The sequence below is a fragment of the Thunnus thynnus genome, chromosome 19, assembly GCF_963924715.1.
Source record: "Thunnus thynnus chromosome 19, fThuThy2.1, whole genome shotgun sequence".
In the NCBI taxonomy this organism is placed as follows: Eukaryota; Metazoa; Chordata; class Actinopteri; order Scombriformes; family Scombridae; genus Thunnus; species Thunnus thynnus.
In genome coordinates, this window is record NC_089535.1 from 24,588,652 (window position 1) to 24,604,413 (window position 15,762).

The 15,762-nt window shown below is 39.2% G+C and overlaps 1 protein-coding gene across 1 annotated transcript in view; it reads left to right on the top strand.

Moving 5' to 3' along the window:
* Positions 1–15,762, top strand: part of npr2 (natriuretic peptide receptor 2) — a 62,969-nt gene that overhangs the window by 4,826 nt on the left and 42,381 nt on the right. The window contains exons 2-5 of the mRNA XM_067573754.1: positions 7,040–7,221; positions 11,189–11,302; positions 11,757–11,892; positions 13,307–13,401. Coding sequence (XP_067429855.1) covers positions 7,040–7,221; positions 11,189–11,302; positions 11,757–11,892; positions 13,307–13,401 — 527 coding nt within the window. The remainder of the gene's footprint in view (positions 1–7,039; positions 7,222–11,188; positions 11,303–11,756; positions 11,893–13,306; positions 13,402–15,762) is intronic.

Here is a 15,762-nt window from a genome sequence, read left to right on the forward strand (position 1 = left end):
GGCAGATATCCACTTGATATGACTAACTCAGACTGCTGAAGCCTCATATAAGCTTCAGATTAACTTTTAATTGCATTTTTGCACAAAATGACTGTGTGGACACACTGTGGATTTTGGCTCCCATCACTTGCATTGAAAGCACATTAGAAGGGGATCTTTTAATAGCCGGTATGAACAGGAGGAATGATTACAGTGATGAAACCCTCTTACACTGGTCATATGGACAACTGACTGTTGTTTTAAGACACACTTGAAAAACTGTGAACCTGTCCTTTAAGTGTTTTAGACCATTTTCTCATCCAGTAGAGAAACATGTGACCTTTCAACTGATCTTAACACGTGAAAGTTTCATTTACACCTGCTATTAACATGTGATCTGTATCTGGATACATTATCTGGATAATGCCATCTGATCCTGGTATCAATAAACATTTTTGTTAATTTAGTTTTGCCCACTTTGTGATCAGATCTCAACATGCAGATTTTTCAGGTGGGACTGGCGGACTTAACAGTCATGGCACCTCCCAAATCAAGAGAAGCAATGTCATTCAAGACTGACTGCCTCCAAATGTTGTCTGGCGGATTCAATCGCCTTCTGATCTGAATGCGTTCTACAGTCGTTTACACCTTTGAACGGTTTACATGCGTTTTTCCTTATCCAGATGACATATCCAGATACAGATTTTAATGACTAGTGTAAATGTCTCCAGTTTAGGGGATTTTCATTTTCATAACACTGAGACCATTCTTCACACTCAAGAACATTAGTTATTTTTAAATGAATGCAGCCTTCTTTCTTATACTGGAATATTTTTTAAGTTAAAAGGTCAGTTCACCCAAATAACCACCCTTTTTTTCACTTAGCTCTAATGGTATCTGCACCATCGCTATTAACAGTTTTCTCTCACAGACCACTTTCTGCTGAAGAAATCATCCCTGTGAAAACTGTTCACAGCATGTTCTGTGGACTATGTTGAGCAACAGGGACAATATATTACTTTTGAATATTCTTTATGTCATTTTTCAGTGCTTTGAGCAGCACAAGTGAAATCCCGCAGAAATCTTAGACACAGATATGTCAAAACTTGGACAAATTAATATTTGAAATAAAACCAAAATTATCTGCATGGCTATGTGTGTGTGTTTTTTTAAAAATATTTTATTTGGGTGAACAGACCCTTTAGGTAAAAGTTTCAAGCCTCTCCTCCACTGAAAGCAGTACTCTCAACATTGTGACTATACTCCAACTCCCATCACATTGCCCAGTCACACTCTCGCCTGGATGCTTCTCAGTCCATTAATGACACACGAGGGAAAATTTCATCTGTGTGAGTGGAAGAATACATCAGGCCGTGTTGCACGTACTTTTTGGAGTACATATGCCAGTGGTTTGTAGCTCCCAGTGAGCGATGAAAAGAGTGTCTCTTCACAATGAAGCTCAGGGAGCGCCTCGGTGTAATTACAGAAATCCTATTTCCTGTGAAAACACTTTCAGGAGTCAACAATCGCAGATGTGGCGTATTGCTTCTTCAGTGTTCTCTAGTTTTCTATATAAAGGAATGCCACAGAGGAAAAGCTATAAGTCATCTATTTTACAACAGAGTCGTACATGGCCCCCAGACAGATTAGAGCATGAAAAAAAAAACAAAGAGTTGGAGGATAATCTTCTCTGACAAAAGATTGAGCTACAAGACAAATATGACACAGAGTCATGTTAGAAAATCCAGCATAATCCAATCGAAAAAGGGACAAAAACACTTGTAATTGGCCCACTCTCTGTTTTTTGTGCATTTGTATGGAGCCATCTAAAACAGTGAAATGTCCAAATTTGCAAACCAAACACAGTGTAATTAAGAGTCTGAATTATGACAGCGAACGTTACAAATTTACAGGAGAGTGACTTGTTTTCACTGGTTAAAGCTTTGCAGTTCCACACTAATGCACATGATAAATGTAAGGACTAATACAGGACTTCACATGAGAAGTGAGATTTTTCCAGCACTTTCCAGCACAAGTCAGCTTGTCTCAAGGCTTTGCTATAATCAGGTGTCATTTACTTGATACGAGTTGACAAATCTGCCTTTTTTGTCTGTTTCAAGACATTGACGTTCATTTGAGAACATCCGCCAAGGCTGCTTTAATGTCTATATGTGTATATAAAACGAAAAAAAATCTGCATTTGGATATGCTTCAAAATATGCATTAGTGACAGAAAATCACCGGGCATACATTATTTGTTTTAATTCAAGTGAGAGCAGCAGTTCATGAGAAAGTAGCAAATATGTTTAAAAATACCCTATCTTGCAATGTTGAGAAATCCTGGATCCTCCCCAAACATGAATCACTTGTTCTTTGGCTCAACTTTCCATCAAGTCAGTCAACAGGTTTTTGAGATATCCTGCTAACTATCAGACAGAACACAAACAGGACAGAAAACATTATCTCATCAGCGGGGGTAAAAATGAGACATAGTATATAAAATGATTGAAACAATCTCATCAAATGAAAACATGAATTCTGAATTACATAAGGAGATTTTCAACAGCATAGAAAACAGAGCAGAAGCAGGGTTGATTAACATCCTTGAGTTCCTGAAGTGGAACAACTTGTACCAAACAATTGAATGTGCCTTTGTGTTAAGTAAAGTGTGGCAGGTTCATGTACTGTAGCTGCGGCACAGAGGGACATTTTGCCTCAGCTGTCTGTGCATTTATTTTGGGAGCGATTCAGGAGACAGCAGGACTACTTGGCATGGTGAACCATGTTGGAAGAGATGAGAGTTAGGGTCTAAGCAGCGGCCGGCTTTGGTCTAACACATGAGGAAATGTCTGCTAACTTGGAGGACTGCCTCGGAGTTGGCAGCAGCTACTCTGACATACGCTGCTAATGGAAATAATGCTAGGTTTTTTTTATTCATGACTCAACAGCAGGAAGGTGGAGGTGGCAGGGTGCAGGTACGCTGTCAGATCCTGTACGTAGATGGGTGTCAAGTTTGTTTCCTGCAACCGCAAACAATGAAATGTTGGAGTGTCTAAGTGAGTGAGGCGGTGAAAGTATACCTGCCCACCAAGTTAAGCACTAAGAGTTGGGGAAAATGGAGTCTAGAGTTTGGCAATCTTGACTTTTTTATGTAGGCAAAGTTCTTGTGCTGCTGCTTGTGTTTAGACATTTAACATTTGAGAACTTTGGCATCATTTATTAAATGGAAAAAAAGGGGTTTGTAGAATCTTTTTTTTTGAAAGTTTAAAAAAAAGATTGTTTTTGAAATGCTGACCTCACATTATACCTTGTATTATGTCTGAATCTCCCTCCTTCCTTATGTTGTTTCCCCTGTGTGAAGACCTCCGATCCAATATTCACACACGACTTTGAGCGATTTCTGTCTCCATTTTGGCTTCTTTGCTTCCTCTGACTGATGTTTTCCTAAATTTCTGCATGTGCTGCAGACGATCGTGTCGAAGCTTGACATTTATTAGAATCAGACATTGCAAAAGTCGAAATATGCGCCAGCTGTTGAAGTGTATTATCCACTACTCACGATATGCCCTTGATTTTAATATGTGAAACTACAAAACGTGGTGGAAAATGTGTCACATGGCTCTGCTTTTAACAGACATTATTGGCCATGTCAGCTAGGAAGGTAGCGATCTGCTACACAGAGCAATTAGACTGAAAAGAAGCACATTTAATCACTTTGAAGCAGGACCAGCTGAAGTAAATGTGTTGATCTGAATGTCTAACAGCACTCAGAACCATGCACATAACATGACATTAACATTAACTTAAAGAGGGTCCAATGGTACATTTTTTTCCCCCACTGGCCCACTTGGCCAGTAGATCAGTTTTACTGGCCCCTTGTATATTTTCACTGGCCCAGCAGTCGAAAAATGAAAATAACACTTTTTTCCATAATTCTGGTGATTTATTCTTTGTATACATAATATGTACAACATGAAAGTTCCCTTTAGATTTGGTTGTTTTCCTTTAGTTATGGATATGTAATGTTGATATATTATTATTAGGCACATATTGGATCAGTAAATGAATGGTGTATAAATGAATGGAGTTATTGCTGATTGCTGCCAACAGTGTCCTCTTCTATAAGGGGAATCTGGCTAAAAGGGGAATTCATTTAGGATTGTTTTATAGTTTCAGCCTATAACTAACTGCATCAACAAGGAATTACATTTCAATAACCCTGTCAAAATTGTAAAAACCATTTGAAATGCACAGAAGCAGAGACATTGTGTTTGAAATAACAATGAAAGGACAAAAATGCTGAGCTTACATGAGCTAAAAACTTAAGTGTTTTCAGCCCCACAGCTCGCTGTCTAGTGGCAACACAGACAGACGGTAATACAAAAGGGTTAAAAGTAGCTGAGTATATACAAGCTTAGATGAAAAAGCATTGTCACTTTTTGATATCTGATGCAGTTATTCAGAGCAGCAATGGAAATACAGAGCTACATACAGCAATTAAATTAAAATTATGTGCATGGTGCAGTAGCGCTACAACAGCTGGTTACACAACACGCTAAGTTAGCCAGGTACACGGCACAAAGAAGATCCAACCACAGCTGAATTTGGTGTAATTATGCGCTCATGTCTCACAGCAGCAACATCATAGCTACACTCGCAGCTGGTAAATCAACACAAGCTGAGGTGACTAGTGTCTGTAACGCTACATACACCGACTATATTTTCTGTTATCTGCCGAAGCTAGCAAGCTAATGTTAGCAGGCACGTAAGGTACCTCTTCCTCCACCGGGCTGAGGCTCGAGCTGCCCACAGGGCTTCTCTGGTTTCTAGTGGTGGTTGGCATCCAAAATGTCGCATCTACTAGATTTAAACTAAAATATGCACTGACCAAATAAAATAAACCCCTTCCCACCCATTTTCCACTCTGTTATAACTTCTCTATTTTTCAGGTGTTTGAAAGAAACTAAAAGCTTCTTTTAACATCTACTGCACACTTTGTCCAGAAACTCCCATTACACCCAGAAATCTCCTTGCTGCATCTACAATTATGTCAATTTTCTCATCAGACTTTCTTTCTACTCCAGCAGTACTTAGATCTGACCCTGATTATTTCAGCCTTCCTTACTCTCTTTGTACAGTTAGCCTCCTGTGCTGCATGAATCCCTTTGCAAAGAAGACACTCTGGATCTTTCTCACAGTCTCCTTCACAATCATTCTCTCCACATTTACCACATGTGGTAAAATCACTCCTACATACAAACAAACTCTGACCAAACTTCCAACAATTCTTGCTCTGCAAAGGTTTGGGAACATGCTCCAAATCAACGTGAAGCATAACAGATGTAGTCTCATACTTTTCATTAACTATTTAGTCAAACCTTTTCATTCTATAGCTGTCTGTCACCCCTTTATACTCTTTAAATCTCCTTGCATCAATTCTGTGTGAGACTCCATCAACAACATCTTTAATTGGAGCTTTCTTACTGGGCAGAAAACATGCCACTGGGTACATATCCATCCCAGAACCCAACACCAAGATTTTCAAGGCTTTTTCCAGCTGTATCTTTGACATACACTCGACGAGTATCAAGCCGGATCATTTTACGTCGATCAGTTTAACTTTGCCCACTTCACTTTTAAGCCATCTTTCCACAGTGTGCTTTTCTGACAAAGCTCCACATCCAGCACCTTCTTTCAAACCCCGAATCGTCATTCCAACAATGCAGGTTTCTTTTTCATGATCACTCTCACTTTGACTTAATGAATCAACTCTCTTTTTCTTTCTCTTCCCTGAGGCTCTCCCACTTCTAACTTCAAAATTCCCATCTTCCATTTCCATTGTTCCCTCTCCATTTTCTGACTCCATCCCTCTGTCCTCTTCTGACCCCTCCCAGGTGCTTCTCTGTGGCTGGTTTACTCCTTGTTTTTTCAAAGGGACTTACCCATGACTCTGACTGCCTGTCACTGCATAAACTTTTATTGGCGAAGGCCATTGGGCCATCGGTTATGTCAAACCCTGTAAAAGAAATGACAGATTTCTGCTTTAAAGGTTATTTTGTGGTATCCTTAATATCTCCCTCAAATTTCCTCACAGCTCAGAGTGGATGTTATGAGGTTCAATAAAGGTCACAGCTGAGGTTCAAAACATCAACACAGTGCTAGCTGAGAGGAAATTTGGGGATTTGGGTAGCTACAAGGAAATCGTGGAGTGTATCTACAAGCAGAGAGAGGAAAGAGGCCAGTAAAACTCTGCCTACTTGACACAGACTCCTCCCACTGGTCAGGTCAACCCTCCAGCCTGCAAGCAGCCCTCCTCCTGCTCTCTAGCCTCAGTTATTATGTCTGTCATATTTGTGCCTGTTGTAGATGGTGGTCTAGCAGTGCTGTCTTACATCTGCCGTTTATTCATGTATGCTTACCAGTTGTTTTGAGTGTAAATAAACGGACATGGCTCACTGTTTAAATGAGAAATAAACAGGTGGCCAAAAATTCTGATGTAGACCAAAAATCAGAACTGTGCAGCAAGTCCTGTAGTGTAAGTGTGGTCTTTGACTTTGCATTGAGAGCAAGTGAAATTTATAAACCAATAGGGGATTTTTTTTTTCACTTGTTACACTCCATCTTATCAAGAATTTTTTGTCAAGTACTGAACTCTAAAAGTTTTGTTTACTTAAAATAAGTGAGAAACCCTGTCATAGTTTTGTGATTATTTCAATATAAATCAGCTCATTCTGATGATTTTTCTACTTCTGCTAATATTGTCATCTTTTAAGATACTGAGTGTCAGAAGACTGAATCACTAGAATATCAGAAGATGGAAAAAAAAGAAAAATCACACTTGAATCTAGAAAATATGTGGCATGCTATGCTTTGTACTGTATTACAGATTGAAATTTCACTGCAATTGCAGATTACTTTTACTTGTTTTATGAAAATATTTTTTGACTCAGTATTTGACTTGAAAAGAATCGAGATTTTTGCAGTGTTTAAAGAAAAGTAATAATTTAAAGAGGCAAGTGGGAAAAGATGAACATCTTGTTTGTTGTTATTCTGTCTGCAGTCGTGTACATCTGCGGCCCCCTGGAGACATTCCTCAGCATCATGAAACACTTTCAGAACGAGATCCAGGACCCAGAAAACTACGCCATTTTCTATGTGGACGTCTTCGCCGAGAGCTTGTCAGAGCGCAAACCGTGGCAGAACTCTGATCCTGACTGGATTGATCCTATCAAGGTCTTTAAGGTAAAATGAACACAGAACAGACATACACATGGGATATAGACATGCACATAGGCACACAAATACTGTACAGTATATAAGAACAGAGATGTAAAGGCTGATTATATCACACAGTGCATCTGTATCCGTTTAACCATTACACACACAGTAACCAGAGGCAGGAAATAATAAAAAGACCAAAACCACCATTGGGAATTAGAAATGGATTTGCAGTTTCTGTTCATTTTCGCTCTAATTCCTATAAATTTTATCAGGCTCTTCTTATTGAGTTACACAGAATGAAATCCCTAGATCCAGTTGAAAACAGACAGTTGGCTCAAACATTGTACTTGTCAGTTTTTTCTGATAAAGTATTACTTGTTCCAAGAAGTCTCCTAAAACAAATCACAGTACATTGAAACCAAACATCAGTCACTGTAGTCACTTGAATTCATAAAACTCTTCAAAAATATTCCTGAACTGCAAAAAATAACCATTGTATCAAGTTGTTTTTGTCTAAATTTGAGTCTTAAAATGTTTTTATAAAACAAAAGAAAAAGTCTGCCAGTGCAGAAAGAATATCTCAACTGTTCCTAATAGAAATAATCTTGTTTCAACAACTTTTGGGAAGTAAGTGTCTGTATCTTGAAATAAGAAACAATAAGGTGACTTGTGGAGCTACTATTGAGAAAATGAAACCAAAAATACTGGAAACATCCATTCTAAGTAGACACACTAACTAATTTGACACTCTAAAATATGTCAAACTTAGCCTGATAATCAGACTGAATTGACATATTGTTATCACTTCATTGTCAGGGAGGTTATCATTTTCTCCTAACCATTAAAAACAATTTAAGAGTTATTTCTGTCAGTTGACTTGACAACAACCTGTATATCTACGTTGATCTCATACATGCCAGTTGCATTTTTGTGGCAATTTTTCTGGCAATGCTCAGGATCTGCATCTATAAATCTCTGATTGTCATAGCTGTGTTCCTTTTCCATCTGGGGAAGCAGTTGTCAACGAGCGCCACACCAGACCTAAATCAGAAATCCCCAGCAAAAATCTGAAATGTGGGCAGAGATTTAGAGGTCTGGGACAGAGCAAAATCCAACTAGCTGTCCATATTGCATCTGAATATTACTTAAGTAGTAACCATGTTTCAATTACTGTGTCTGAGAATGATAACAAGAACTAGCCAAAGCAAGTAAAAGCAGGAGAAGCTTTTATGGTAATGACAACCATGCATAAGAGAAGCTTATGTGCACTCTCCCAAGGACACAGTCACACTTTAAGGAGTGAAATACTTGCGTGACAGTAATGAATGGGAGGACATGTTTTCACAGGAAGCCATTTAGCCCTACAAATTAGTGCACTGAGACAGAAAGGAGTGGGCACAGATGTGTTGCTCGTCTAATTTATCTCCTTGAATGTCACACTGGCTTCTCTGAATTCTTTTAATTTAGTGTTCACTAAGTTTTGAAGGAGAGCGGCTTTCTGAAATTAAATGTAGCATTATATTGAATTTATAATGACAGTTTTCATCGTAATGGACTCAACATATTTTGGCAAAAAATAGAGTTACAAAACATTAACTTAGGATAGTCGAGAGATTAATGTCTTCCTTTGAATTCTATTTGAAGAACTTAGGGGTGATTTAGTTTTATGCCTATATGCATCCTCACACATCTCCACCTTTTATCTCTGCACATGTGGAAATATCATCTTAGTTGTAATATTTGTTTTTCTGAAATGTGTTATTAGCTAGGGATGCAAAGGTCAAGTTTTAATACGAATAAATAGTCATTTAATTTGTTCTGTCAAAGCATATAAAAACACTTTGTGTAGACACTTTTACTCTTATTTGCAACATAAGTATTTTTTTGTATTGAGAAATTCTTCAAAGAACTATTTTAATCAGCCTAAACAAATTCAGTATATTGCAGTTTGTGTCATACCTGTGTCTATTCACAAGAGTTGGATTTATTGCAATCAAATTGAAGATTGTAGACACGATTAAGTGAGTGATTTATTTTTGGAGTGTTGAAACCATGACCTGGTATTTAACACCTTCCATGAAACATTGTGATCTCACTATCTCTTTATCTGAAAATGAACTGCTCATAACCCTGGCTGGAGAACAACATTTTGGCTCCCATTTTGCTGATCATGTAAGAAGTTAATTTGTCTGCAAGCCATAACAGGGCTCATTATGGCAATATGCTTCCTTCAGAGCAATAATTGCTTGTGGAAATTTGTGGTGGGTTTCCAGTAACTGTTCTAACATGAAAAACGATCTATATCTTTCCAGTTAAGCTAAAAGACTTCATAGAAATGTGAAAAACTTGTTTTTGTGAAAGCAGCAAGTATCAACAGAATCAAAGGTCAGCTGGAGCAAATATTTGGACCGAAATGTCTGGCAGAATATTTTACTATTGTATCCAAATACCTCATCAAACATTTACTTCTGCCACTACTCATGTGGTGTTACAGCAATTTGTAACCGATTTTTTCCAAATGAAAAATCATGAAAGAAGACAGGTTGCCACTCATTATGTCAGCCTGTCATTTTAGAACTAGCAGTGTCTTCACTATTTTACAAAACACAAAATTTGATCAAGCAAGCATTTTTTAGAGTGTATAGGTCACCTTTTACATTTACAGTGTACATTTTTCAAGATCTGAAATAAAAAAAGCTGCATTCAGCTTGATCATCATGGATTTTTTTATTTTATCTTGTTGTAGTGTTTTAAGATAATGACACGATTCTAGAAGATTCAAGAAATGGAATTACAGGAACATATGATAGGGAGGTTTCACAGTGGCTGATTTTTTCTTCATCTCCGTTGATCGTATTACACAGAACGGTTTTGTTACTGTCATACAGTATCCATCTACTTTTGATATCAAATGACTGCACAAATCTAAAAAAAGGGATTTTCTTTTGGGATTCCAAAACTGCCCAAAAATGTTCATTATTATGAGTTAGTATGCTAACACCTCAATGATTGCATTTTATTAGCACTGACCCTCAAGTGGAAACCAATGAAACATCAGTATATTTTGTGCTATACTGAAATACAGTACAAAACTAAGTGTCTTGTGGTGACATACATTTTATATTTTACTATATATTATTCATATATATTTATCATTATATATATATATTTTACTATATTTATTTTATGGTGACACAAATTTCAGTAATGTGTTGGGAAACTGCATTGTAAACAGACAGAAGGGTGGTTTCACAGTGGCTAGCGTACAGCTCTTTCACTTAATCTTAGCTAATAACCTACCCACCTATGCTGTCTATACAAAGTGCATATTGTCATTTGCCTACAATATCTGTCTATTTCTGATATCAGATAACTGCAGAATTATGTCAGAGGGACTTTGGGTCATGAAATACTTGCAGCTTAAACTTAGCAAGTTAGTTAACCCTGTTTTGACTGTTAGCACGCTAAAAGCTCAATGACCATTGGCAGGTCCTGTTAGCCATTTAGCCGCTTAGTCAATTAGCGGTTTGTGACACTCAACCACAAACAACAAGATGTCACTGACAATACCTACTAGTGTATAGTTTGGGATTTGCTATGCTGAAATGGTCACAGAGAGAGTTGCAGAGACAGGAATTTAGACTCTTAGCATTATTGACAACTAAGACCCTGCCAAGATGAATAAGAGTTGACTTGTTTACTCCATTAGTATAATTTTAAAATAAATGTAAAAATTAAGAATGAAAATGACACTGAATAATGTAATAGCAATTAAATTACAATGAAACTACAAAAATGTGTTTTCACAATGTTTTCACTTGACAGCAGCAGATATTCCAAATGCAGGATGTTGGGATTCAGTGCATTAATTGCTCAAGGCCCTTTTAAAGATGAACACATCGGATGTTTCATGGATCAATACTCAGGCCCATACAGCTCATGCTGTAGTGTTTGAATATTTTCCTCTCTGTTTCTGTGTCTCCTTCAGTCTGTTTTCGTCATAACATACCGGCCTCCCGATAATCCAGAGTACAAAGACTTTCAGAGGAAACTCCATGCCAGAGCACAGAGGGATTTCGGTGTGCGTTTGGAGCCGTCATTGGTAAGTTATAGGCTATGAAAATCGTGTGCGTTCTCAGCATCATCACAACCTCTTTAATCTTTTATTGGATTTTGTGTGCAGAAAAATCCCGACTGTGCTGTGTAACTGTCAGCAGTTAATGATGAATGATGTTGACAGTGATGTTAGCAATGAATACTTTTTCTTTTATCACTGCTCTTACCTCAGCCATTAAGCATGTGAGTTTCACAAAAGCACATTAGACTGAACATTTCTAAAATGTATCATTTTGTGTGTTTGATGGTATTTGGCACTTTCACTGGCCAAAATTGTATAATTTCACAGAAGTAGGCTCTTGAACCCTGGTTGAAGGATAGGTATTTCCCCCCCTTAAAAATGTTATGTAATTTTTTATTCCATCATTAAAGTCCTTAATCAAAACCTTGTGTATTGCACAAATCCCTGGTTGTTCAAGAGTACGACTCACTTCTTGCAGATGGACTACATTGCCGGCAGCTTCTATGACGGTTTTGTGTTGTATGCAACGGCCTTGGAGGAGACGCTGGCGGAGGGTGGAGCTCAGAACGATGGCATCAACATCACAATGAGAACGCTGAACCGTCGATTCTGGGGTGAGCAAACGTCGGTCATGTGTCTTAACTCATAAGAACTGCTTCATACATCAGAGTAGGGCTATGAACCTTTCTGAAGTTCAGTTAATCAGTCACAGTATATTTCTAATGTTTTACATACGCTTTCTGCTACTTTTACTTTTTTGTTTTGGTGTGTACGCCACATCCAAACCTGCAGTTACACATGGATATACATGTATATGACTTAATGCAAAATGATGTTAAATAAATGTGTGAATGAAGTCTCCACTTCCACTTAAAATGTCATCAGTCACTTTGCCGTAAAGCCCACGGCAGCCTCTCAGATAACAGGGAACAGTGCTCTCCAGTAAACATACAGTGAGGCAAAAAGACTGGCCCAGCTGCACATTATTGGAAAGAACCATTGAACCCAAAAAACGATTAAAATATGCCCTTTCAACACAATAATTATACTGTTATTGAACAGTTATCACACAACACTCCAGTTAATAGTCCATTTGATGCTTGATGTGGGTGCTCACACACTTCCTTGTTTACTTTGCTGGCTGCCAGATCTGCCCTCACATCATATTAGAAGAAGCAGAACAATGGGATTTTGTTGGTTTGGCTTAAAAGGGTTGATGAAGGTTGTTTTGCTCAGCATGATGGGAAAAAACAAGCAAAATAGGACCCATGTTGAAAGTAATAATGGAAACTTTCACTTCATTATTGTTGATGTTTTAACAATGTTTAATGTTACCTGTTTTTATTGGAAGCAAACGCTTTTCAAATATCCGATGCTGGCTCAGCGAATGCATTATTCTACTCAGAGGTCACATTCCAACCATTTATAGTTTTATTATGAAGTAGTATTATACTTTACTAATGCTCAGTATTAGATGCTAATGGAAATCTTTTAAAACAGGCTGGAAATTGTGACATATAAATCATAGTAATGCTGAAAATGATGCTCTACTTTTATGATTTTCAGAATAATCTGTCTGTGTAGAGCTCCATTAGAAACTATGGTGTGAAACTGTGCACATCAATACAAAGACATCAGTGTTGTGAGCATCACTTGTCACTTGTCAAATACTGTCTCTTGAAGAAGGACCTATACAAAAACATGGAAGTATTTTTGCTGTGATTCTTCAGGTAACATGTGCCCTTCCATAATAGATGTATGGGCATGTAGTATGTTGTAAAAATGTCTCTAGTGTCTGTTTATGTTAGTTAAAATAAGTTAAGTAAGTTAAGTTAAACTCTTAATAGTTTAACTTACACTGGCACATAACACTGGCACATAAAATCAGTTTGACTACACAGAAAAACTCCTCTGAGTCAAATTTGAATGGGAGCAGATAAAATGAGCATATCTCAGTTTGTATAAGAGATGTATGACATTACACTGTCTGAATAAGACGTTTAATGCGCACGTTGTCTGTGTTTTAAGGAGTGACGGGTCTTGTTACCACAGACCACAATAATGCCAGGGATATAGATATCAACCTGTGGGCAATGACCAACCAGGAGACAGGAGAGTATGGGGTAAGTTGCTGCTTTTACTGTTTACATCAGTAATGTGCTTTGTATTCACTGTCTTAAGTATTTATGGTCTCCTGAGGGGGTATAATAGATAACTGAATGAACGTTACGATATTGTATCCCTAGTTCTATAAGCACAGGCGGAGCCCCCTACTGGACTCTACGGGTAATACTCTCCTCCAATCACACGCATGCAATTGCCCACGGAAATTTGCATCTATGTAGCTGGCCAATCAGGATGTGCCTTCTGATTATGTGTGCCTCACAAGGTATAAAACGCAGCGTGTCACTGCTACTCTCATTCGGAGACCACTTCAGTGGACAGCGTAGGAGCAGCAGGGTCCATAAGCATCAGACTGCCTAACTGAGCCCGACCGGCTATAGGTCATCCAAGCCCCTTCAGCGGAGCAGTAGGGTGCCCAACCCAGCCCGTTAGTTAACATGAACATGAAACTGTGTAACCATGGCCTAAGCTTGCAGGGGTCACAAATCATACAACAGACACCCTGCACACCTCATTCCCTGAGACAATCACGCTACCCTTTTCACAAGTCCTGAGTTGCTCCTGCAAGCACGGACCTTGAGAAGGAGCCCGTCATGTCTAAGAGATAGAACCTTATGAATGGTCAAGGTGTAGACCGAGACGCTGCCATGCATATGTCCTCGACCCTCACTCCACTGAATAAGGCTGTTGTTACACCACATGTGGAATGCGCTCGGACCACAGTGGGGGGATCCTTACCCGCCTGCTTGTAAACTTGGGAGATGCACTCACAAAGCCAACTAGCTAGGTGCTTCTTGGATAGGGCTTTACCAACCACTCCATCTCCATAGCACATGAACAGTGAGAGAGTAGCACCGCTGTGGTCACCATGAAGCAGCAGGCAGTTGGGGTGAACCAGGGCAGGGCACACAGCTCACTCACTCTCTTAGCTGAGGTCAGCGCAAGCAGCAAGGCTGTCTTGAATGACAAAGCCTTCAGAGAGGAGTGCTCCAGAGGCTCATAGGAATCACTCACTGGGGCCTCAAGCACTAATGGTAGTTCCCACTGGGGCTCGGAGACCTGCATCGCTGGGTTTTGTCTCCAGCGATGGTCAGGTCTGTTGCCAAAGCCCTCATGACAGGAGGAAATCACTGCTGCATACACTTGAATAGTGGCATGAGACAGCCCCTTTTCCACCAGATACTGTAGAAAGGAGAGAACCTCTCCCACTGCACATGAAAGGCGGTCTCCTTTCCCTGCACCAACTTAGGAATCCCAACCACTTTGCTTTGTAGCAATTAATGGTGGAGCCAGATACCACTACTATACATCATATAGTATGTAACTATATGATGTAAGTTATATTTGAAAAGTAATGTTAACGTATCGGGCCAATACAGTACTAGCACTATGCTGTACCACATGGACAACAAGCACCCGGCTGCAGCCTGAGGATGGCTCACAGTCAAAGCCAAAGATCACGTCGCTGCTAGCTGGGGGGACAAAACTGTGATGTGCACCAGTCCAAGGCCATCACCCAGTTGGTTTGCCGAATGATTGAGACCGATAGGCTGCCAGTCAGTGCAGCTGAGGGTGACGGATTGAAAGAGCTAGTTCAGTACCTCGAGCCCGAGTACGTTATGGTATCGAGAGCTACTGTGACTAAATGCATTGGAAATACTTTTAGGAGAAGAAGGATGAGCTAAAAGTCAAGCTAACGTTAGCACTGACCACCGACCACTGGACAGCAGCATGGCATGAAGATGAAGCATGCTGTCATCAGCATGATCATCTTCACAAAAGCTACATCACAACTTTTCTTAAAAATGGACTGGTTAGTTCCGGTGTGGTGTCGGTCTGTCAAGAGCAAAATTAACGGAAACTGATATCCCTAAGCAGACGCTGCCTTTTATACTGTGTGAGGCACACATAATCGGTAGGTGCGTCCTGATTGGCTGGCTACATACATGCAAATTTCAGTGGGCAATTGCATGCGTGTGATTGGAGGAGAGTAATACCCATCGAGTCCAGTAGAGGGCAAAGCCTGTGTAAGATAGAACTAACAATTTAGACATTTTTAAAGAGATGGCTGTTTTTTACTGATATTTGATGGGATTTTAATAGAAATTACATAAGATTTACACATGTTCTCTGGCATACAGTACATGTAATTGGACTGTAATGGTAGCAAGAGTAAATATCATAGACTGTAAAAAAATAATGGAGTAGCCACCGTGATGTCACCCATTGGTTTGTGGACTTTTATTTTGAAGCCTTAAGTTTGCATTTTGACCATTGCCATCATGGATTTTTGGAGCCAGAAGTGACTGTATTTGGACAAGAGGGTGGAGCTGACCCTAACACTAGCTGCTAGCTGCAAG